At 42.5% G+C, this 17,192-nt stretch overlaps 1 protein-coding gene across 2 annotated transcripts in view; it reads left to right on the forward strand.

Annotated features, from left to right (window-relative positions):
* Positions 1–17,192, forward strand: part of ABCA4 (ATP binding cassette subfamily A member 4) — a 1,118,748-nt gene that overhangs the window by 467,145 nt on the left and 634,411 nt on the right. For both annotated transcript variants that reach the window (XM_085601480.1, XM_085601481.1), the window contains exon 15: positions 8,213–8,435. In XM_085601480.1, coding sequence (XP_085457606.1) covers positions 8,213–8,435 — 223 coding nt within the window. The remainder of the gene's footprint in view (positions 1–8,212; positions 8,436–17,192) is intronic.

The raw sequence follows: 17,192 nt of genomic DNA on the forward strand, positions 1-17,192 counted from the left end.
GTCTTTTTGTTTTTTGAACTAAGATCACTTTACATACTGGGTCTTATAGGAGAATGGGGCACATTTGTGGCCAAGTCACTCAGCGCAGCAAGTCACCTTTCTGCACTGCACTGCGTGACAGAGAAAGGGCATAAATGTGCCATATTTAAGTCAATATGTTGCATTCCTGCCTTTTCCCCTGCGTAGGCGCTCTTTTGGCTGCCTAGTACCAACACAGGCACCCTGGTACCATGGTGCAAGGGTGCCTGCGTTATAAGGATGATTGTTTTTGTGCAGGAAGGGACACCTTTAATCCACTGCGCTTTTTTCCTCTTTCTATGTGTGCTGCAAAGTGCAGCGCACATAGAAAGAGGAAAAAATAAGGAGAAATAAATATATTTCTCACTGTTATGCCTCACCTGGGGTCTACCACTTCTAGTAAATCTGGGAAGTTGTCAAAATCCATGGATCTTATGTGGGAACGCCCACGCAACACTCATGGAAGCGCCCCCTTAGTTCAGAGTAATGCAAGCCTGCGTTTTCTGCAGTGTTGCAGTACTCGAGATTTATGAAGCCACTCAGGGCCACGCAAGGTGGTCTTGTGTGGCTTCAGGAATCTCATTTTTAATTTGCGTCGCTCTTGCACCATGTTGCGTGGTGCAAGAGCTACGCAAAGGGGCTAATAAATATGCCCTAATGCTTATACCTGGAAAAGTGAAACTGCAAGAATAAGAAAACAAATTGTTGCTGGCTAAAAAGTCAGGACTGGCTGATGGGGTTACCAATAACGTGGGCCGCTTGATATGGGCAATTTGATAGCAAAGCCACTGTTTATTGCACTTGGGGCATATTATCAAGGACAGCGTTAAAAATGATCGCCGGCTTAGCGGCAGAAAACTGCCGCTAAAGCGGCGATAATGGGCTTGATAATATGCCCTTGAGAATTCCAATAGAAGTTCATGTTCTGGTGTGAACATGGGCTTCTATTGGAATTCTCTGCGGCATATTATCAAGCCCATTATCGCCGCTTTAGCGGCAGTTTTCTGCCGCTAAACCGGCGATAATTTTAACGCCGTCCTTGATAATATGCCCCTTGGTTCCTAATTGTGAATTAAACTGAAATTAACAAAAGACAGCATATAAGCAAATTCTGCAGTAACCGAGGAAGGTGCCAAAACCATCTTTTCACGTAATTCCTGCTCACTGAAGTTGCACATTGGTCCACGAGGGATGGATTCATGTCAGATTTGCAAGATATTCATAAAGGACACATTTACATCGACTTAATCTGAATCGAACTCATTTACATAGTCAGAGCTTAAAACTATAAAAGTTTGGTCTGGATCTTACAGTCCCTGTTATGTCTCCTCTGAAACTCTGCCCCAATGCTCTTATTCAGCTCTTGCAGACACATGAAGTATTTCTCAAGATACTTCACTGAATTCCTATCAAGGAGAGAAGCTGTTAGAAGGCACCAGCTCAGGGTCACAAAGAAGCCATTCACAACAAACACGCCGATAACCGACTGGCTCCTTCTCCACTTAAGACTCCAGGGCCCTTGGGCTACTCCAATATGAACTTGATTGACCCTTGCCCTTTCAATTTACTACCACTGGTGGTCGAAGATTGTCCATTTATAGGTCTTTTCTTTAGAATTTGCTATGCCAAGAAGTCTAAGGCATTAATGCAGTGCTTAACTTGTAAAACATGAGGGTAGATGCCTAAAGTGTTTTGTATGAGCCTGCAGCCAGAGTCGCTGGTTGCCAGGGCTGCCAAATACCAGTTCTGCCTAGTCTTGATTCCACCTCATGCCTGTTTCTTCCACCATCCTACACTCCCTCTCTGTCTTATTCTTGCATCTTCTTTTTCATTCCTTCTTGCTCCACTTATTGTTATTTTCCTATCTTTCTCTTCCTTCTTCTCTTTCCACTTCCTACTTTTCTCTATCTTGCTCTGGAACAAAGCCTGATGATAAAATACAAGTACCGGTCCCCGAAAATGACCCCCACCTGCAAAAATCAAGCACTGCATGAATGAACCAAAACAGCCCAGAAAACCAGTCAAGAGCCTTGAGCACGTGTCATGGGTCAGGGATGTCCAGTGTAGGTCTAAGAAGTTGGGATCCATTGCAGATTTTCAAGGTATACACATAAACTTTTTTTGTATACAATGAAACTAAATGTAACTCATTACATGGTTGTTAGTAATCTTAACAAGCATTGGCATAGTCAATAGGTCTCGCATTTGGGACCTTATAAGTGTTTAGCCATGCAACAGTTGCATAACTAAATACTTATAAGGTCCCAAAAGCGAGACCTATTGGCTATGCAAAGCGCCCGTGCGGCCGCGAAAGTGAAAGTGATCGCGATCACGATCAAACATCAAAGCGGCCGTGCGGCCGCGAAAGTGAAAGTAATTGCGGTAAAACGCGGCGAGCGTGCCCGCGCACATGCACTGTAGCTCTAGGCTGGCCTGGTAGCACTTTTGGGAGCCCTCTCAATAAGTCTCGCCAGACCAGTGCATGCGCTGGGTCAGGCTAGACCTAAAAATCTGAATGAATCTGGCCCCACTCTGGCCATTCTGTTGTTGGACACGACAAACAACTTGTCCGGTCATCTTAACCTCTTACAGAACGAACATGGTTTACTTTTCAAATTTCCTCCCATTTATGGTAGAAGTTTGCCCATCGGTAAAAACAATCTGTTTTATATTTTATTTGTTGCTGGATTGCCTGTCTCTAGCAAAGGTCTTAGAATGGAAATTGGACAACTAACACATAATTCAAACATCAGTGTCACTTATCTTTCGCCCTCTAGGCCAATTATAAATTATTAATTCTAAGCCAGATACACAGGCAAACCTTCCAGTCAAAATTTTTACTTATGCCTGGAAAAAGTAATTGACTGCATATGTCTGACTCACAAAGAAACACAAATAAATGCATGCAGTGTAAGGCTGCATAGACCAATCACTCATGCATCACCTGTGCACCAATAATTTTCAAGTTAGGTTACTAAAGTGTGTTACCTTGAGGTCTGGTAGAGTAATGGTCAAGGAAACCCTACGCGAGTGTGGTAAACATCTTTTTTACAATATATTTAATGGAAGTATTTTAAATAACATAAAATCATACCTTAAGATAATACTTATACTAAAATCAACTATGTAATGACTTACTTATTACTGATCCTCAACACAAATCAATACATATTTACATGACAAATATATTAGATTAGAACACAAAATATAGTTTTGCAGAAAAATAGGGAACAAACAAAACTAAAGGTTAAGGTGATGTCAAGATAGTATGCTTATGTTTTGGTATTTGTAAAGGGCATTGTTCGCTTGTAGCTTCTTGGCAATCTGATTGCTTCAGTAATCGTGGAAATACAATACTTGCGGTACCTTACGTTTAAACAAGTGTGTCTTGAAGGAGTTCCTGACTTGGGACAGGGAGCCTTAGATTCAACGAATCAGAGGAGAGAATTTGTCTCTGCGGCAGCGATAGAGAAAGCTCCATCTCCATAGGTAGTGATGCGTGATTTTGATAGAAACAGCAGGACTTACGCTCTGACTGCAGGGATTTAGCTGGTTTGTACCAAGTACATTTTGCACACATTAAGACTGGGACCTCCGGGTATTCTACTCTGTGGACAATTGTCACAGTCTTAAAAGTAGACTATTGTGAAGAGGGAGCCAATGGAGGTTCCTTAAGGTGGGAGTGATGGAATCAAACTTTGCATTTATAAAATGTGCAGCAGCATTCTGTAGAAGTGGAAGTTAGGTCATTAGTTTCTTTGAAGATGGTAGAAGAACAATTTTTTATGCTCTCACACATCCACCCATGGATTTTGGCGCATTCCCAGACTAACCATTACTGGTAGATCTGGGAATGCATCAAAATGCTATGCCTCCCCAGGTGAGGCATAACGAGGATAATATCTTTTTTTCTCCCTGTTTTTCCCCCTTTCTACACGTATTGCATTCAGTAGCATTCGTATAAAGAGGAAAAGCCTCTCACGATTGTTTTTGTGCAGGAAGGTGTCTCTTTCTGCACAAAACAATCCTGCCTACAATGCAGGCACCCTTGCACCATGACTCAAGGGGGCCTGCATTGGCGCTAGGCAGCCAAAGTGCGCCAGCGCTAGGAAAGGACAAAAATGCACTGTATAATGTTAAATATGGCGCGATACTGCCCTTTCACGCAGCGCAGCATGGCGGCTTGCTGTGTTGCGTTGTGTGAAAGAATGATAAATGTGGCCCTAATTGTTTTTAGCTGGGTCGATAAATACGGCAGGAAAGATAAAAGTCAGAAGTGATTGGGGTCTTTGGTATCCAAAGATGCAGCGGCTTATCAATTGTGTGCCGCATTAGTACCAGGATCAATGGTGGCGCAGTTGAAGATTAGTGAATGAAAAAGGCTAGGTTTGCACATATGTGGGCGGGCAGGCGTCCAGAAGTGTTCTTGCAGGACAACTTTTTATAAAATCTCAAGTAGGATGGTCTCAGTAATTGATCAAAAACAGCAGAAGGAGCATCTGTATGGCATCTGCTGTGATGTTACTTTTTACTGAGCGAATTTTTCCATGAAAGGATGATGCAAGGTTTGTGCAAAGTTGTGAGTTGAGGGGGTTATATTAAATTGACAGGCGTCGGTTGCAATTCATGAACTGCTCTGAAAAGCTCTTTAGACATGTTTGGAGAATTTATTAAACTTTCTGAAATGTATGTTTGTTTTGCCTTCTTCATTTTGAAAATGGTACTCTTTCATCTTTTATAACTTTTTCTTTTCATTTTCTGGCTTTCACATCAAAGAAACACAAAGAAGGAAACAGTACTGTACAGAGATCATCAATGAATAAAGAGCATGTGTCTTTTACATAAGAACCTCATTATAACTGTCTTTTCCCAACTGGTCACAATACGTCCAAACATACATCACTTACCACATCTGCACCAGAGCCCCATTCCCCACCCCACCTTACGCTATCATTTACATCAGTCACTTGCATTAATTGAGTACCTTACCATACTCAATACGTACACTCAGTACGACTGCCAGACGTCTCCTGGGCGGCGTACTCCAGTTTGCACTATTCCTCCGTCCATTTGATGCTATATGCCATGTCCCTCAGCTATGCCCCACCGTATGGGGTTTAGGGGCTATCCAGCAAAATATAAGATGTGTATTTTTTAAAACACATTTTCACTCAGGGGTATCTTGGCACTGAATAGCATATGTTTATTGTTCCCCGACTCAATGGTACTCATTTTATTGACTTCAGAAGGATGAAAGGCTGAGTGGGCCAGTTCAGATTTGAACCTGTGACCATGAGGTTGAACACAGGCCCTTGGAGTGAAGGTAGTAGTCCACTAAGCCGCCAGACCAACACATTACCTCCACTTTGCCAGTTGCAAGGCCACTGAAACTTAGTGACTCAGCAAAGCTACATTTGGGGCTGGCAAAATATTCAATTCTACTATTTCAGATAGTACCACAAACACTTCTGACCAATATGGAACACTTTTTAAGCAATGCCCGGCATATGTAACAAAACAACATTGAAAGCCTTACATATTTTGCATTTGATTACAGTTCCTATTGTGAATTTAGCTGCACGTTCTGGTGTGTAGTATAATCGATGCACCATTTTAAAATGTATCAGGTTGTACCGATGATTAAATGGTATGTCTTGAACCTGTGGACAACAGTATTTTCAACTCATATCTAGTTCCATCTCCCAGGCCTTTCCTCCTGCATAATCTGGCTCTGCCTCTATATGATACACCTCATCTCGTATAAAGACTATTGTCCTGCCCCCATCTCCTCTGTATCAATTTTTACAACATCTCCACAGATGGGTATGGGAAGTCCACCAACACCGATCACGTCTCATGTCTTAATCAGTGATAGGGCAGTATGGCCAGGGCTTTGTTACTACCTTTCTCTTTCAATTCCTGCAACATGAAGGTGTCCTCTGGAAATGGATCACCCATTACCTTCACCCCATTCTTTGTGAAATGTCCACTGAAGTGTGCTCCATCAGCGGTTGAGTAAGAGATTATTCAGTGTGGCCGAACAATGCCCATGTGTTCCGCAAGTTCCCACCATGCCCAACACGTGATCTCTATAACATCTATCTCATCTGAACGCAATTCGGGTTTCTTCACTATTACATTGGAAAGCGAGTGTGGTCTAGCAGTCGTTTTCCCCACCTTAACATGCGTTAATGCTTTTTCAGCTTTGTACCAGTATTTGGCATGGTGTGGCTGCACAATGAAGTAATACAGGTAGGGATCTGGCACCCCTAGTGCCCTTTCTTTATGTTTTGCGTTAGCACTTCCTTTTTATTACATAGTTACCCTCCACCCTGTATTAGCTGAGTTAACAGTTTCTAGACTTGTCAGAAGAACTCCTTTGAGAGGGACATGGAGATATTGACAAACAAGAATGAAATTTGCAGCAGGTTCACCATTTTATTTAATGATACTCAACTCAGCATTGACAAGGGGAGCTTTAGCCAATGCTTAACTCTTGTCTTTAATTCCACCATAATCACCCCAAAATTCCACCTCACTAGCTCCAGGGCATTAATAGCAACAAATATCCCAAGATGTTTTACTCCCTCAGGTCTCCATTGTAGTTCATATTCCCCTTCCCACAAATCAGCTTAGTCAGTCAATGGGAACATCTCAGACTTATCCCAGTTAATATGTAACGCTGAATATCTTTCAAATCTTATTATATATCTGATTATTGGTGCCACATTATCATCAGGGTTCTGAATATAAAGTATGATGTCATCTGCATAAAAATGACACCAGTAGTGAGCCAGATCCAACACAAATACCTCCACGTGTGTGATGTTCATGTACCCAACAAATAAGCGGGCTCAATGGATAGAAATAAGATAAGAGGCGATAAAAGACACTCCTGACGGGTGCCCCTCCTCACAGGGAACGTATAATTGTTCATACCATTCATATATCTGCTCTTGCTATATCTACTGGGAATGACCTTTAGCATAAACCGAGGCTAAACATGTAAATTCTGCAATATATCAATGGCAGATGGCAGAAGTCCCCCCCCAGGAATGACAAAGGAGGAACATTTTGCAAACCATGAAGGTTTAGTAACAAATGAGTAAATTTACAATCTCAAATATAATCAGTTAAGCATAATTCAGTAGTCACCTGAATACAGCATGTTTGAATATAATGCAGGCAATTTGATTCAGCAAATGAACTACACATTATTTAAAACTGCATACCAAAATGAGATGAAATTCTGTTCCTATAAAGGGAAACTCTCTAATGTCAAGCTAGAATGTGGGCAAGTCAGAATATTTTGAAGCAGCCAGTGTAAGCAAATATAGCATTAAAAGTAGAAACACATGAAGGTTTCAAACAAGACTTGGAGAAATGCATGTTCTCTAGAAAGAATGTTTGAGATAGAGTGATAGGGGACATCCGCCTGCAATGTGGACAGGGGCAAGTCTCGCTAACTAAAGCCAAAACATACTAATAAGTGGTCAAATTCAAGAGAAGGTGCATGTTCCACAGTCTTCACCATAATAAGAACCAATGAAAATCAGTGTTCCCAATGTACTTGGTGTCAAACTCCTTCTCAAGTATATTCTATCATCACAGCCTTCACAATATCCTGCAAAGGAGAATCCTCCTCCTCTGCCTCCTCTCCCATTTAGGTGCTGAGAATCATTAATTGCAACTAAATTTACCTTCACACAGCAAGTTAACAAACAAACAGTTTAGTGAGAACATAGTGACTCTGGTGCCTGAAGCAAAAGAAATTATGCACACCAAGCAAAAGAAAAATACAAAGTTTACTGTGTAATCCAGGTGCAGGTATGACTGAATTTGTTGAGTGGTGTGGGAAATGTCTCTGATTTGACATTGGGGAGAAGGAAGGAAAACACATAAGAAGAAATCTGATTCAAAATAAGATAAATAAGGAATTATTCTGATTTTGAAACCCTAGGTATGCACAATTCACTCAATGAGACCTAGTTATAGAGATAGTAAGACAGGTAAGTAATTTACACATGGGGCTCCAGAGCCAATGGTCAATTATCCAGGGTGTAGCTTAGAAGAATGCAGAGGCAACACTTGCAGCTACTTTTGTTAGTTAGGTCCCCTTTGTTTCCCTTATCCCTTAGCACATTCTCTCTTGTATGATGTCCTCTTACTGGAGGTTTTCTGTCCTCTCCTGCAGATTCATGATCACATTGAACCGCTGCTTCCCCATCTTTATGGTGCTTGCCTGGATCTACTCGGTCTCCATGATGGTGAAGAGCATTGTGCTAGAGAAAGAGCTGCGCCTGAAGGAGACCATGAAGAACATGGGTGTCTCCAGCTCCACCATTTGGTACACGTGGTTTATAGACAGCTTCGCAGTGATGGCAGTGAGCACCTTTCTCCTCACTGTGGTAATTATGGTAAGTGGAAGGAAATCTTGCCTTTTCTATTTCCCCAATACAAATGTGTGTTAGTGGTAACACTGATATTGATAATGATTTAGCTACGTGTGGAGCATATTTCTTGCCCTTCATGCCAGGTATAGAGGAGATCATTAGATGTAAATTCCTCTGCTGTCACATCCTTTAATGAACTTTCTGGTATGTCATTAAATATGCTATTTTGTATTTATTTAGGACTTGCCTACTGCTGACAGAACAGCATCTTAATTTCAGTTTAGTTTTATTTGTGAAGCACACAGAAGTGTCAGATGTTACGAGTACTAGTTAGTAGTAATATGTGTCATGGGGATATCCTAGATGCACTCTTGGAGGTTGGTAATTTAGGTGAAGAAAAACAATAAGTCACATGAATAATCCACGACCAACACTTTGAATTACCTGCTCAGATGTCCCAACAGTTGCTACAGTTATCTTTCATTGTTTTGCCCACATCCACTTATAAACATCACCATCACCGCCCGGGACACAACGTAGATTGATGAGCACCCATGAGCACTGCAAGGTGACTGCACGGGGCACGCTGGGGCAGAGGAGCGTCCCGCAGCTCGTGGCAACATAGGTCGAAGCTCTGCAGTGGGGCCTGAGTGGGAATTGGCGGGGCCTGAACTAGACCGTGGTTGTGGCACATGGTCAAGGCGCAGGGCCTGGTCCCCGAAGCAATACCCCTGATGGGATGGACAGCCAGAGGTGGAGGTCCGTGTGCCGTGCCAGGCAGCTCACCATGGCCCATTTTCAAAATGGTCTTGCTTCCTCCTATGCTTTATCAGCTTCAAAATTTCCCCCACATTATCCCAGCATCCTGGTTCCGACAGGTTAGCACAGTTTTAAACCACTTCTTATGGAGTGGTGGCGCGCGTTGCCCTCCAGACAAGTTACCAGATCACGTATTGCGGCTGTATTGCCGTTGCTGATGTGCAGTCCTACCATTTTCCCTCTCATTTATTAATCTTTAATGACTGGTGGTATTTCACTCAAGATGATCCAGCACATTTGATGGAGAGATGGGTAATGGGCAATGACCCACTCCTTGACCCGGTGGTGGCTGGTGACATTTGAAAGTGGTGGCGCGTGACATTATTGTTGTACTGCACTGCAGCGAGCGAGCGTAGCGAGCGAGCTAGAACAACCTATTTGGGGGTTCTTCGGCCAAGAAAATTTTGAAAAAAGAGTGGACAAACGGTGCATTTTTAAGCAAATTTGAGGAAGCAGGAAGGTTAATAAAGCAATTAGTGCTGAGCCTAATAAATATAGATCGGGCACTGCACCTCCTTTCCCCTCACTTCACTTCACACAGCTTTGCTCTTGTTGCTGAAAGAGTACAGCACCATCTCAACAAGTCTGACAGCCAATCCTATTGGTGCTAGAAAATGTGGCACTTCACAATCTGAACCAGCAACCCCTGTACACCAGGCAAAGCATACAAGCTACAAACAATGGCCAACCTGAAGCATGCATTAGTAAAGAATTAACATGTAATATCAAAAGAAAGTCAACTTTAAAAACAGAGCGAATGACAAGTCCATCCCTCATTTTCACACGTAAAGTCAAGAGAAGTCCAGTCCAGAGAAGCACTGTACTTGGCACTAGAGGCAGGCAGTCGAAAAAATGAATATCCTGAGCGGAACCAAGCCATAGTAAATCACGCAGCATATAACATGTACAAATATGACAAACAATTGATATAAAGGAAGCAGGCATTCCATTTGTGAATCATTCAGAATGCCCGAGAATTTCGGATGCCGGGAGGAATAGCGGACCTCTATACCTGCATTTAGCTTCTCAAAATAGTTTTTCTTTAATTGCAGCCACTGCCCATTAGACCCAGGCAGCATTAAAATCATCTGCCATGGTATGCAGGGCACCTGGGGGAGCAGGCTGGCCTCCCCCATCAAACGCTTTCATAAGACGGAAACGCATTCACTCACTTCTACATATCCTCACCCTCAATCACACTCCGGTCCTGATGAAAACCCGGCAACCATGCCCCTCCAACTACAGAAACCACATCAAAGCCAGTCTATGGCACATTGTACACTCCACAAACATTAAAAAGCAATAACAGTGGTTCTTCCGTAATTGACGTATGTGGAAAATATTTGACCATTGAACATTCTTTGAACCAAATATTATTAAGCGTGGTGTGCAATACAAGTGTACTGTCTGCTCCTAAATTTAGGAGACGTCTTATGCTTTCGGTACATGTGGGCAATGAGCATCATTTACACGCAGACTTAAAAATGGGGTTTACATCCTAAATACATTTAAAGAGGAGCCAGGTTTGTTTAACTTCACAGCTCCTGAGTCAGTATGTATCATTTGTTTATCTCAGATGGACTCAGAAGAGCCCCAAATGGCTTACCAAGAACAAAGAATGTGAACAGCTGGGGCTGGGAAAGACGGGAGCAGTATCTAATGGGCCCAGTGTTTGCTAAGCGTTTACCCACGCTAGAAATCCTTAATCCCTTCCATTGGCCGACAGAGAACGTCAACACAAAACATATATCTCCCTAACTGTCAAACCCCTAAAATAACTCCAAGACGTCTGCTGCGCCAGCAACACCTCGCAGGAGTAGGTGGCACATCTGAAAGGTGTTGAAACATCTTCACTGTTTGTTTTTTAGCAACAGTGGCCGGCGAGGCAGCCCTAGGGCTTGAGTTTACATAAAGTGTACATTATGTTCAGATCCAATCTTGTATCCTTAGGGCTACGCCGGTTGCAACATTCATCAATCGGTAACGGACAGAGGCAGACCTCAGGCCGCAAGCCTGTCCCAGTTAGCGCCGCCCCCTTGTTGAGGATACATCATCTCTTCATCGGGAGCACCATTTATCGAGGCACGTCTCTACCGGACATAGCACCAAGTATCAGGAGATTTGCTTTCAGAAGCTGAGCATAGCATCAGATCGCTGAATATTCTCTGCGCCTCCATATGGGCCCATGAGCCTGGCTCCCTAAAACCACCCCGATGTCTTCTGCCCCCCAGAAGGCTGTTCTCTCGGTTTGGAGCTATTTGCGGTGGCATCTCGGGCAGTCAGATGAATGATATTTGGAGCCAACAGCGACTTAAAATGATTCGCTCACAGAGGACGCTTTGGGGGCATTGGACCTTAACCTGGGTTATTTTGTTCTTTCTTTGCCTGGGAGAGAACGGGCCGGCAGGTAAATATTTCATAGCGTTGATTTTGGCTTTCATTGCTGTTGTGTGAAGGGGTGTGGGTACTGGTTGTGGAATTGCAGGTGCCAACGTGGCTCTTTGTCAGATCTACTGTTTTATGATAGCCACAAACGCTTTCAGCATAAACACATCTGCAAACTTCTTTGGGCTATGCTTAACACAAAGCGACAGGCTGTCGTAGCTGCTTCGGCAATGTTAAATGAACAATCTTTTGGGTCCGTCACTGAATTTCGTGGAGGTGAGGCTACCAGTCGCGGCTCGTGGGGGGGATGTCGCGCGGGGGTGGGGGCCGGGGGGGAGTGTTAAAATAAATTAAAAAAAATTCTTATCCTACCTGAGGTCCTGAGCACGTCCGTGCTGCCTCGGCTCCGTCCGTTGGAGCCTACAGCTCCTCTCAGGCTCTCAGCCAATCCTGGCGCTGCCAGCAGCGCCAGGATTGGCTTAGGGCACGGTTACTGCTCGCCCGCCTGCCCATTAGGAGACCGAGGTTTGAGCCTTTGCTCAACCCTCGGTCTCCTAATGGGCATGCGCCAGCCAAAGCAGACACTAGTGCGCATGACTGGGCACGGAGCGAAAATTCGCTCACCTTCCCCAATCATGCGCACTTGTGCTGCTGCCTGTTGCCCCTGCCTGGTCCGTCTGACAATCATGTCAGTCAACATGACGCCGGACCGCCCACCCCCTTCAGACTCTGAAGGGGGTGGGCGGTCCGACATCATGCTGACTGACATGATTGTCAGTTCTCCCTCTGCTTCTTTGAAGTTAAGTAAACTGATTCAGTTTGCTTAAGTTCAAAGTCGCCGATGCTGCGGGCGACGCTGCGGGCGGGGGGGCTACGCCCCAACGCCCTAATGGACGCACCGCTACTGCCTTGACCTCCATTACAACGGGAGAGGACTGAGCTTCCTTCCCCCGGCGACGCAGGTAGTTATATGTTTCTGGGGATGCTGTCTCCGATGGCTAGGGTGGGTGGGGAGATTAGTTTTATATTTATTTAGTATAAAAAAAAATCTCTTTAATGTGGTGGGAAATGTATATGTATTTATTTTAATTGTAATAATTTATTTTAATTTATAAAATTATGTGTTTGATTTATGATAATAATAATATAATTTGCAATATTTTTTGTTTGTAACTCATTTTTAATTACATTGTAAAATATGTGTGTTAAATTTTTATTTTAAATTAAATGTATTCCCTTTTTTAATATTTTATGTTTTTGTTATATTTAAATATGTTTACCTATATTATTGATAATATTATGTTATTTAATATTTTTTAAATTATAATATTAATTCAAATATTCGTTTGTTTTTTATATATGTATAATTACGTTTTTAAAAGAAAGTTTATTTGTTGTATTTATTAAAATATACATTTAATTATAAAAACAATTACAAATTAAAGTTAGTATTTAATTTATGTAATTTTTTAAATTACATATATTTTAAAATCGATATTTAATACAGCTATATTATTGTAAACAATATTATTTACAATATTTTTGTACTTACCTTTTTAAGTATAGGGAGTCGATTTTTTGTTTTCCATATTTTTCGCTCGATGTTTTCTTTTTTCTTTTTTTTATTCTTTTTTTGTTTTACCCCTTTTTCTCAATATGCACATTGTATTACATATCATACATTTGTACATTTGTACATTTTTCAATCAATTTTTTTAACATCCATAATTTTACATTGTCTGGTTTGAGATTTAAACAATACAAAAATAACATAAAGCACAAAAAAAAAAAAAGAAAAAAAGGAATTTGATAGAACCTATATTTCATATTATATTACATTATCCTGCAATGCCATACTCTCCTTCCATTTCGCTATTGGTTCCCAAATTTTAAACCCTAGCCTTCTTCCCCTTTTGCCCTTACGTGCATATATTGCTTTCTCAAGGTTGTAGCTAGCTAATAAATCTGCCAGCCATATTTGCATTCCCGGGGGTATCTTATCTAACCATGCTCTTGCTATTGTCAGTCTCAAAACTGCGGTGGCCATAAACATAAATTCCTTGTGTTCAGGTCCGTCCTGATTGTCTCTCCTGAACAGAATCCTCATAGGTGACAATTTTATTCGTATACCAAGTGTATTACCAAGAAAATCTTCTACATTTTTAATCAAGGTATTCAGCTGGGGGCAGGTAGCAAACATATGAATTATATCTGTGTCCCCTGCATTACATCGGGGGCAGGTGGTGCCAGTGGAGCCTCCCCACTTAGCTATTCTAGCGGGGGTGTGATACAATGAAAATAGAGTCTTGTAGTGCTGCGATTGCAGGGGACCCGAACACAAAATATTACAACCCATGTCCAAGGATTCTTGAAAGCTTCCAGGCTCCCCCCCCCCAAGTTTTTCAACCCACTTATTACTAACTTTTTCCATATCATCTATCTTCCCTTTTGCTAGACACGCATAGAAGGATCTAATTGTACAGTCCCCTCCTATTTTTATTTTCTCCAGTACTTCATTACTGTTAAACCCCACGCTACCACCCTGCTTACGACAAAGAAAACTCCTTACCTGTAGGTATTTAAAGAAGTCCTTTCTCTCAATACCATACTTGAGGGTGAGGTCTACAAACTGGACTATCCCCTCCTCGTCCATTAAATCCCCAATCTGTGCTATCCCTTTTTGAGTCCATCTCGCCATTGTCGAATCAGCAAATACTTCTGCAGGGAAGGATTTATTCTTATAAAGCCTGACATATCTATTATATCTTCCCAGTCCCATTTTTTTTAGGAAGGCATTCCAAATCCTATATGCTGCCTCTACAGTCTTGAATCTGGTCCTTTTATGGTATCCAAACTCAACTCTGTTTAAGAAGTTATTTTCTGCCTCTGCCCCCAATACTATAGAGTAGACTTCCGTGGACATGGTCGTAACCCCTGTGTCGAGTCCCCCACCCCCAATTAGCCCCTGCATATACTGTAATGCTGCAGCCATTTGATATAGCCTAAAATCAGGGGCCCCCCATCCCCCTCTTTCTCTTGGGAGAGTCATATACCTGTAGGCCCGCCTGGTTTTCCCATGCGCCCAGATAAACCTGTTCAGTACTCTCTCTAGCAGATTAAACCACTTAACTTCAAAAACCAAAGGGATAGAGCGAAAGAAATATAAAAATTTGGGCAAGATCAACATTTTAATCACGTTAGTACACCCCATAAGAGAGAGATGTAAATTGTTCATCCTCTCCAGGTCTCTCTTCACCTTATCGATCAGAGGGGTCAAATTCATTTCTACAATCTTATCCAGGTCCGCCATTAATGACACCCCTAAATACACTGCTGAATTAACCACCCTATCATCATTACATATAGTATACCTGTTTTTTATAATCTGCGTTTTTAATCTGTTTAGACTATACTCCGATATCTGTCCAAACACCTGGGCCTCTATCTCAACCTCCTTTATAGCTAGAGTGGGGTTCGGGGTTAGAATAGCTACATCGTCTGCATAGGCTAAGGTCTTCACCGTGCAGCTATTTACCCTCATTGGTGGTATCTCTTGATTAGCTTCGAGTCGTCGCAGTAGCGGTTCGAGATATAGCGCAAAAAGGAGGGGAGAGGAGGGACATCCCTGCCTGGTCCCCCTAGCAATTTTTACTGTATCTGACAGCCCTCCATTCACTCTAATTCTTGCTGTTGGGATGCTGTAGAGTACCCGTATAGCTTTTATAAAAGGTTCCCCCATCCCACACCACCTCATGACCTGCCAAAGGTAATCCCAGGAGACCCTGTCGAATGCCTTCTCAGCGTCTAGGAAAAGTGCTGCGACAGGATCCCCTAGGATACCTGCAGAGTCGAACATAGTAACAACGGTCCTAACGTGCTGCGTTGTCCCTTTTCCAGAAATAAATCCATGCTGTATGGGGGTTACCAGCTGCTCGATGATCCCTGCCAGCCTCTTTGCTAAGATTTTAGAATATATTTTAATATCAGAATTCATTAATGTAATTGGTCTGTATGACCCTGGTACTTCTGGCGGCTTCCCCTTTTTCAAAATTACAATTATATCAGCCCCTCCCCATGATTCCGGACTGGATTCCCCTAATTGCGCTTGTTGCATTATTAGGAACATATCTGCCAAAAGCACATTTTTAAATATTTGGTAGAATTCAAGCGGAATTTGGTCTGGCCCTGCTGCTTTACCAGCTGGTAAACTACCGAGGGCCTCATTAAGTTCTTCCAACTGTAGGGGTCCATCTAATATCTCCCTATCTTCTTCGGACATTATCGGTGGAGAAGTATTTCTCAAGTATTTTTCAACCTCTAGTAAGCTCACTGGGTCCTCTGGGGTATACAGAGCTGCATAGAACTTTCTAAACACTTCCCTTATTAGATTAGAATCCATAACCATGTTCCCATATGCATCCCTAATTTCTTTTATTCCCGCTGCAGCCGCTCTCTGCCTGGTTCTAATTGCCAGCACTCACCCCACCTTCTCGCTAAGTTCATACGTCTTTTCCTTCTTTGTCAGGAAATTATCTGCAGCTTGCCTAGCCAACCCTTCCACCGCTTCAGCTTTTAGAGCTATAATTTTAAGCAGGTATTCTTCTAAAGGTAGATTTTGTGCTATGGCCCTACTTAAATTTCCTTCCTCTCTTAATAGTCTCTGCCCAACCTGCTCTCTCTTATCTCTTTCTCTCTTTTGTCTTCCCAAAACAAAACTAATTGTTTCTCCCCATGCTCCTGCCTTGAAAGTGTCCCAAACCACTCCTGGAGCTGCTGTCCCCCTATTAATATCCCAAAAACATTCAATCCAGGATGTCATGTGCTCCCTATATACAGGATCCTTTAACAGGCCTCTCTCGAAGGTCCACTGTGAGGGTTTTTGAGAATCACCGGACTGTGGTCTGAAATCACCCTAGGTAGCTTCTCCACTTGCGACCCAGAGAGTAGACAATTAGATATCAAAAAAGTAATCAAGCCTAACCATTACTTTATGTGGGGCGGAGAAGAAGGTGCTTCCATCTAAATGGGGATGTAACTTTACCCATGGATCCACCAGGGCATTGTGTGTGACCATAGCAGCTAATGCCCTAAATACTTTCCTCTTCCTACCCCGGTATATCACATCTGGACGTGTAAATGAGCTCTCTAGATCATGAATGTTAAAATCTCCACAACATACTATGGGCTCAGGCCACTGGGCTAGCTCTATATCAAGGAGCTGAAATACATCTGGATCATCTTCCGTAGATCCATAAATTGTAACAAGAGTTAGTTTCTGACCCTTAAAACATACTTCCAGAATAACCCATCTACCCCATTGATCTTCCTTCTTCTTCCCTACAACCACATCCCTTTGCCTACCCAGGACTGCTACCCCTCTGGTCCTAGTCCCCTGTTTAGTACTTGCCAACACCTTAAACCCTAGTTGCTCCAAAAGGTATGTCTTACTCGATTCTATATGAGTCTCTTGTAGGCATATCAAGTCCAATCGCACAGTTTTTAGGTACGCTGCAACTCTCATCCTCTTACTCAATTCATTAAGACCGCATACATTAATTGATGCTATCCTGCACGCCA

Source organism: Triturus cristatus, chromosome 4_2, assembly GCF_964204655.1.
Source record: "Triturus cristatus chromosome 4_2, aTriCri1.1, whole genome shotgun sequence".
NCBI lineage: Eukaryota > Metazoa > Chordata > Amphibia > Caudata > Salamandridae > Triturus > Triturus cristatus.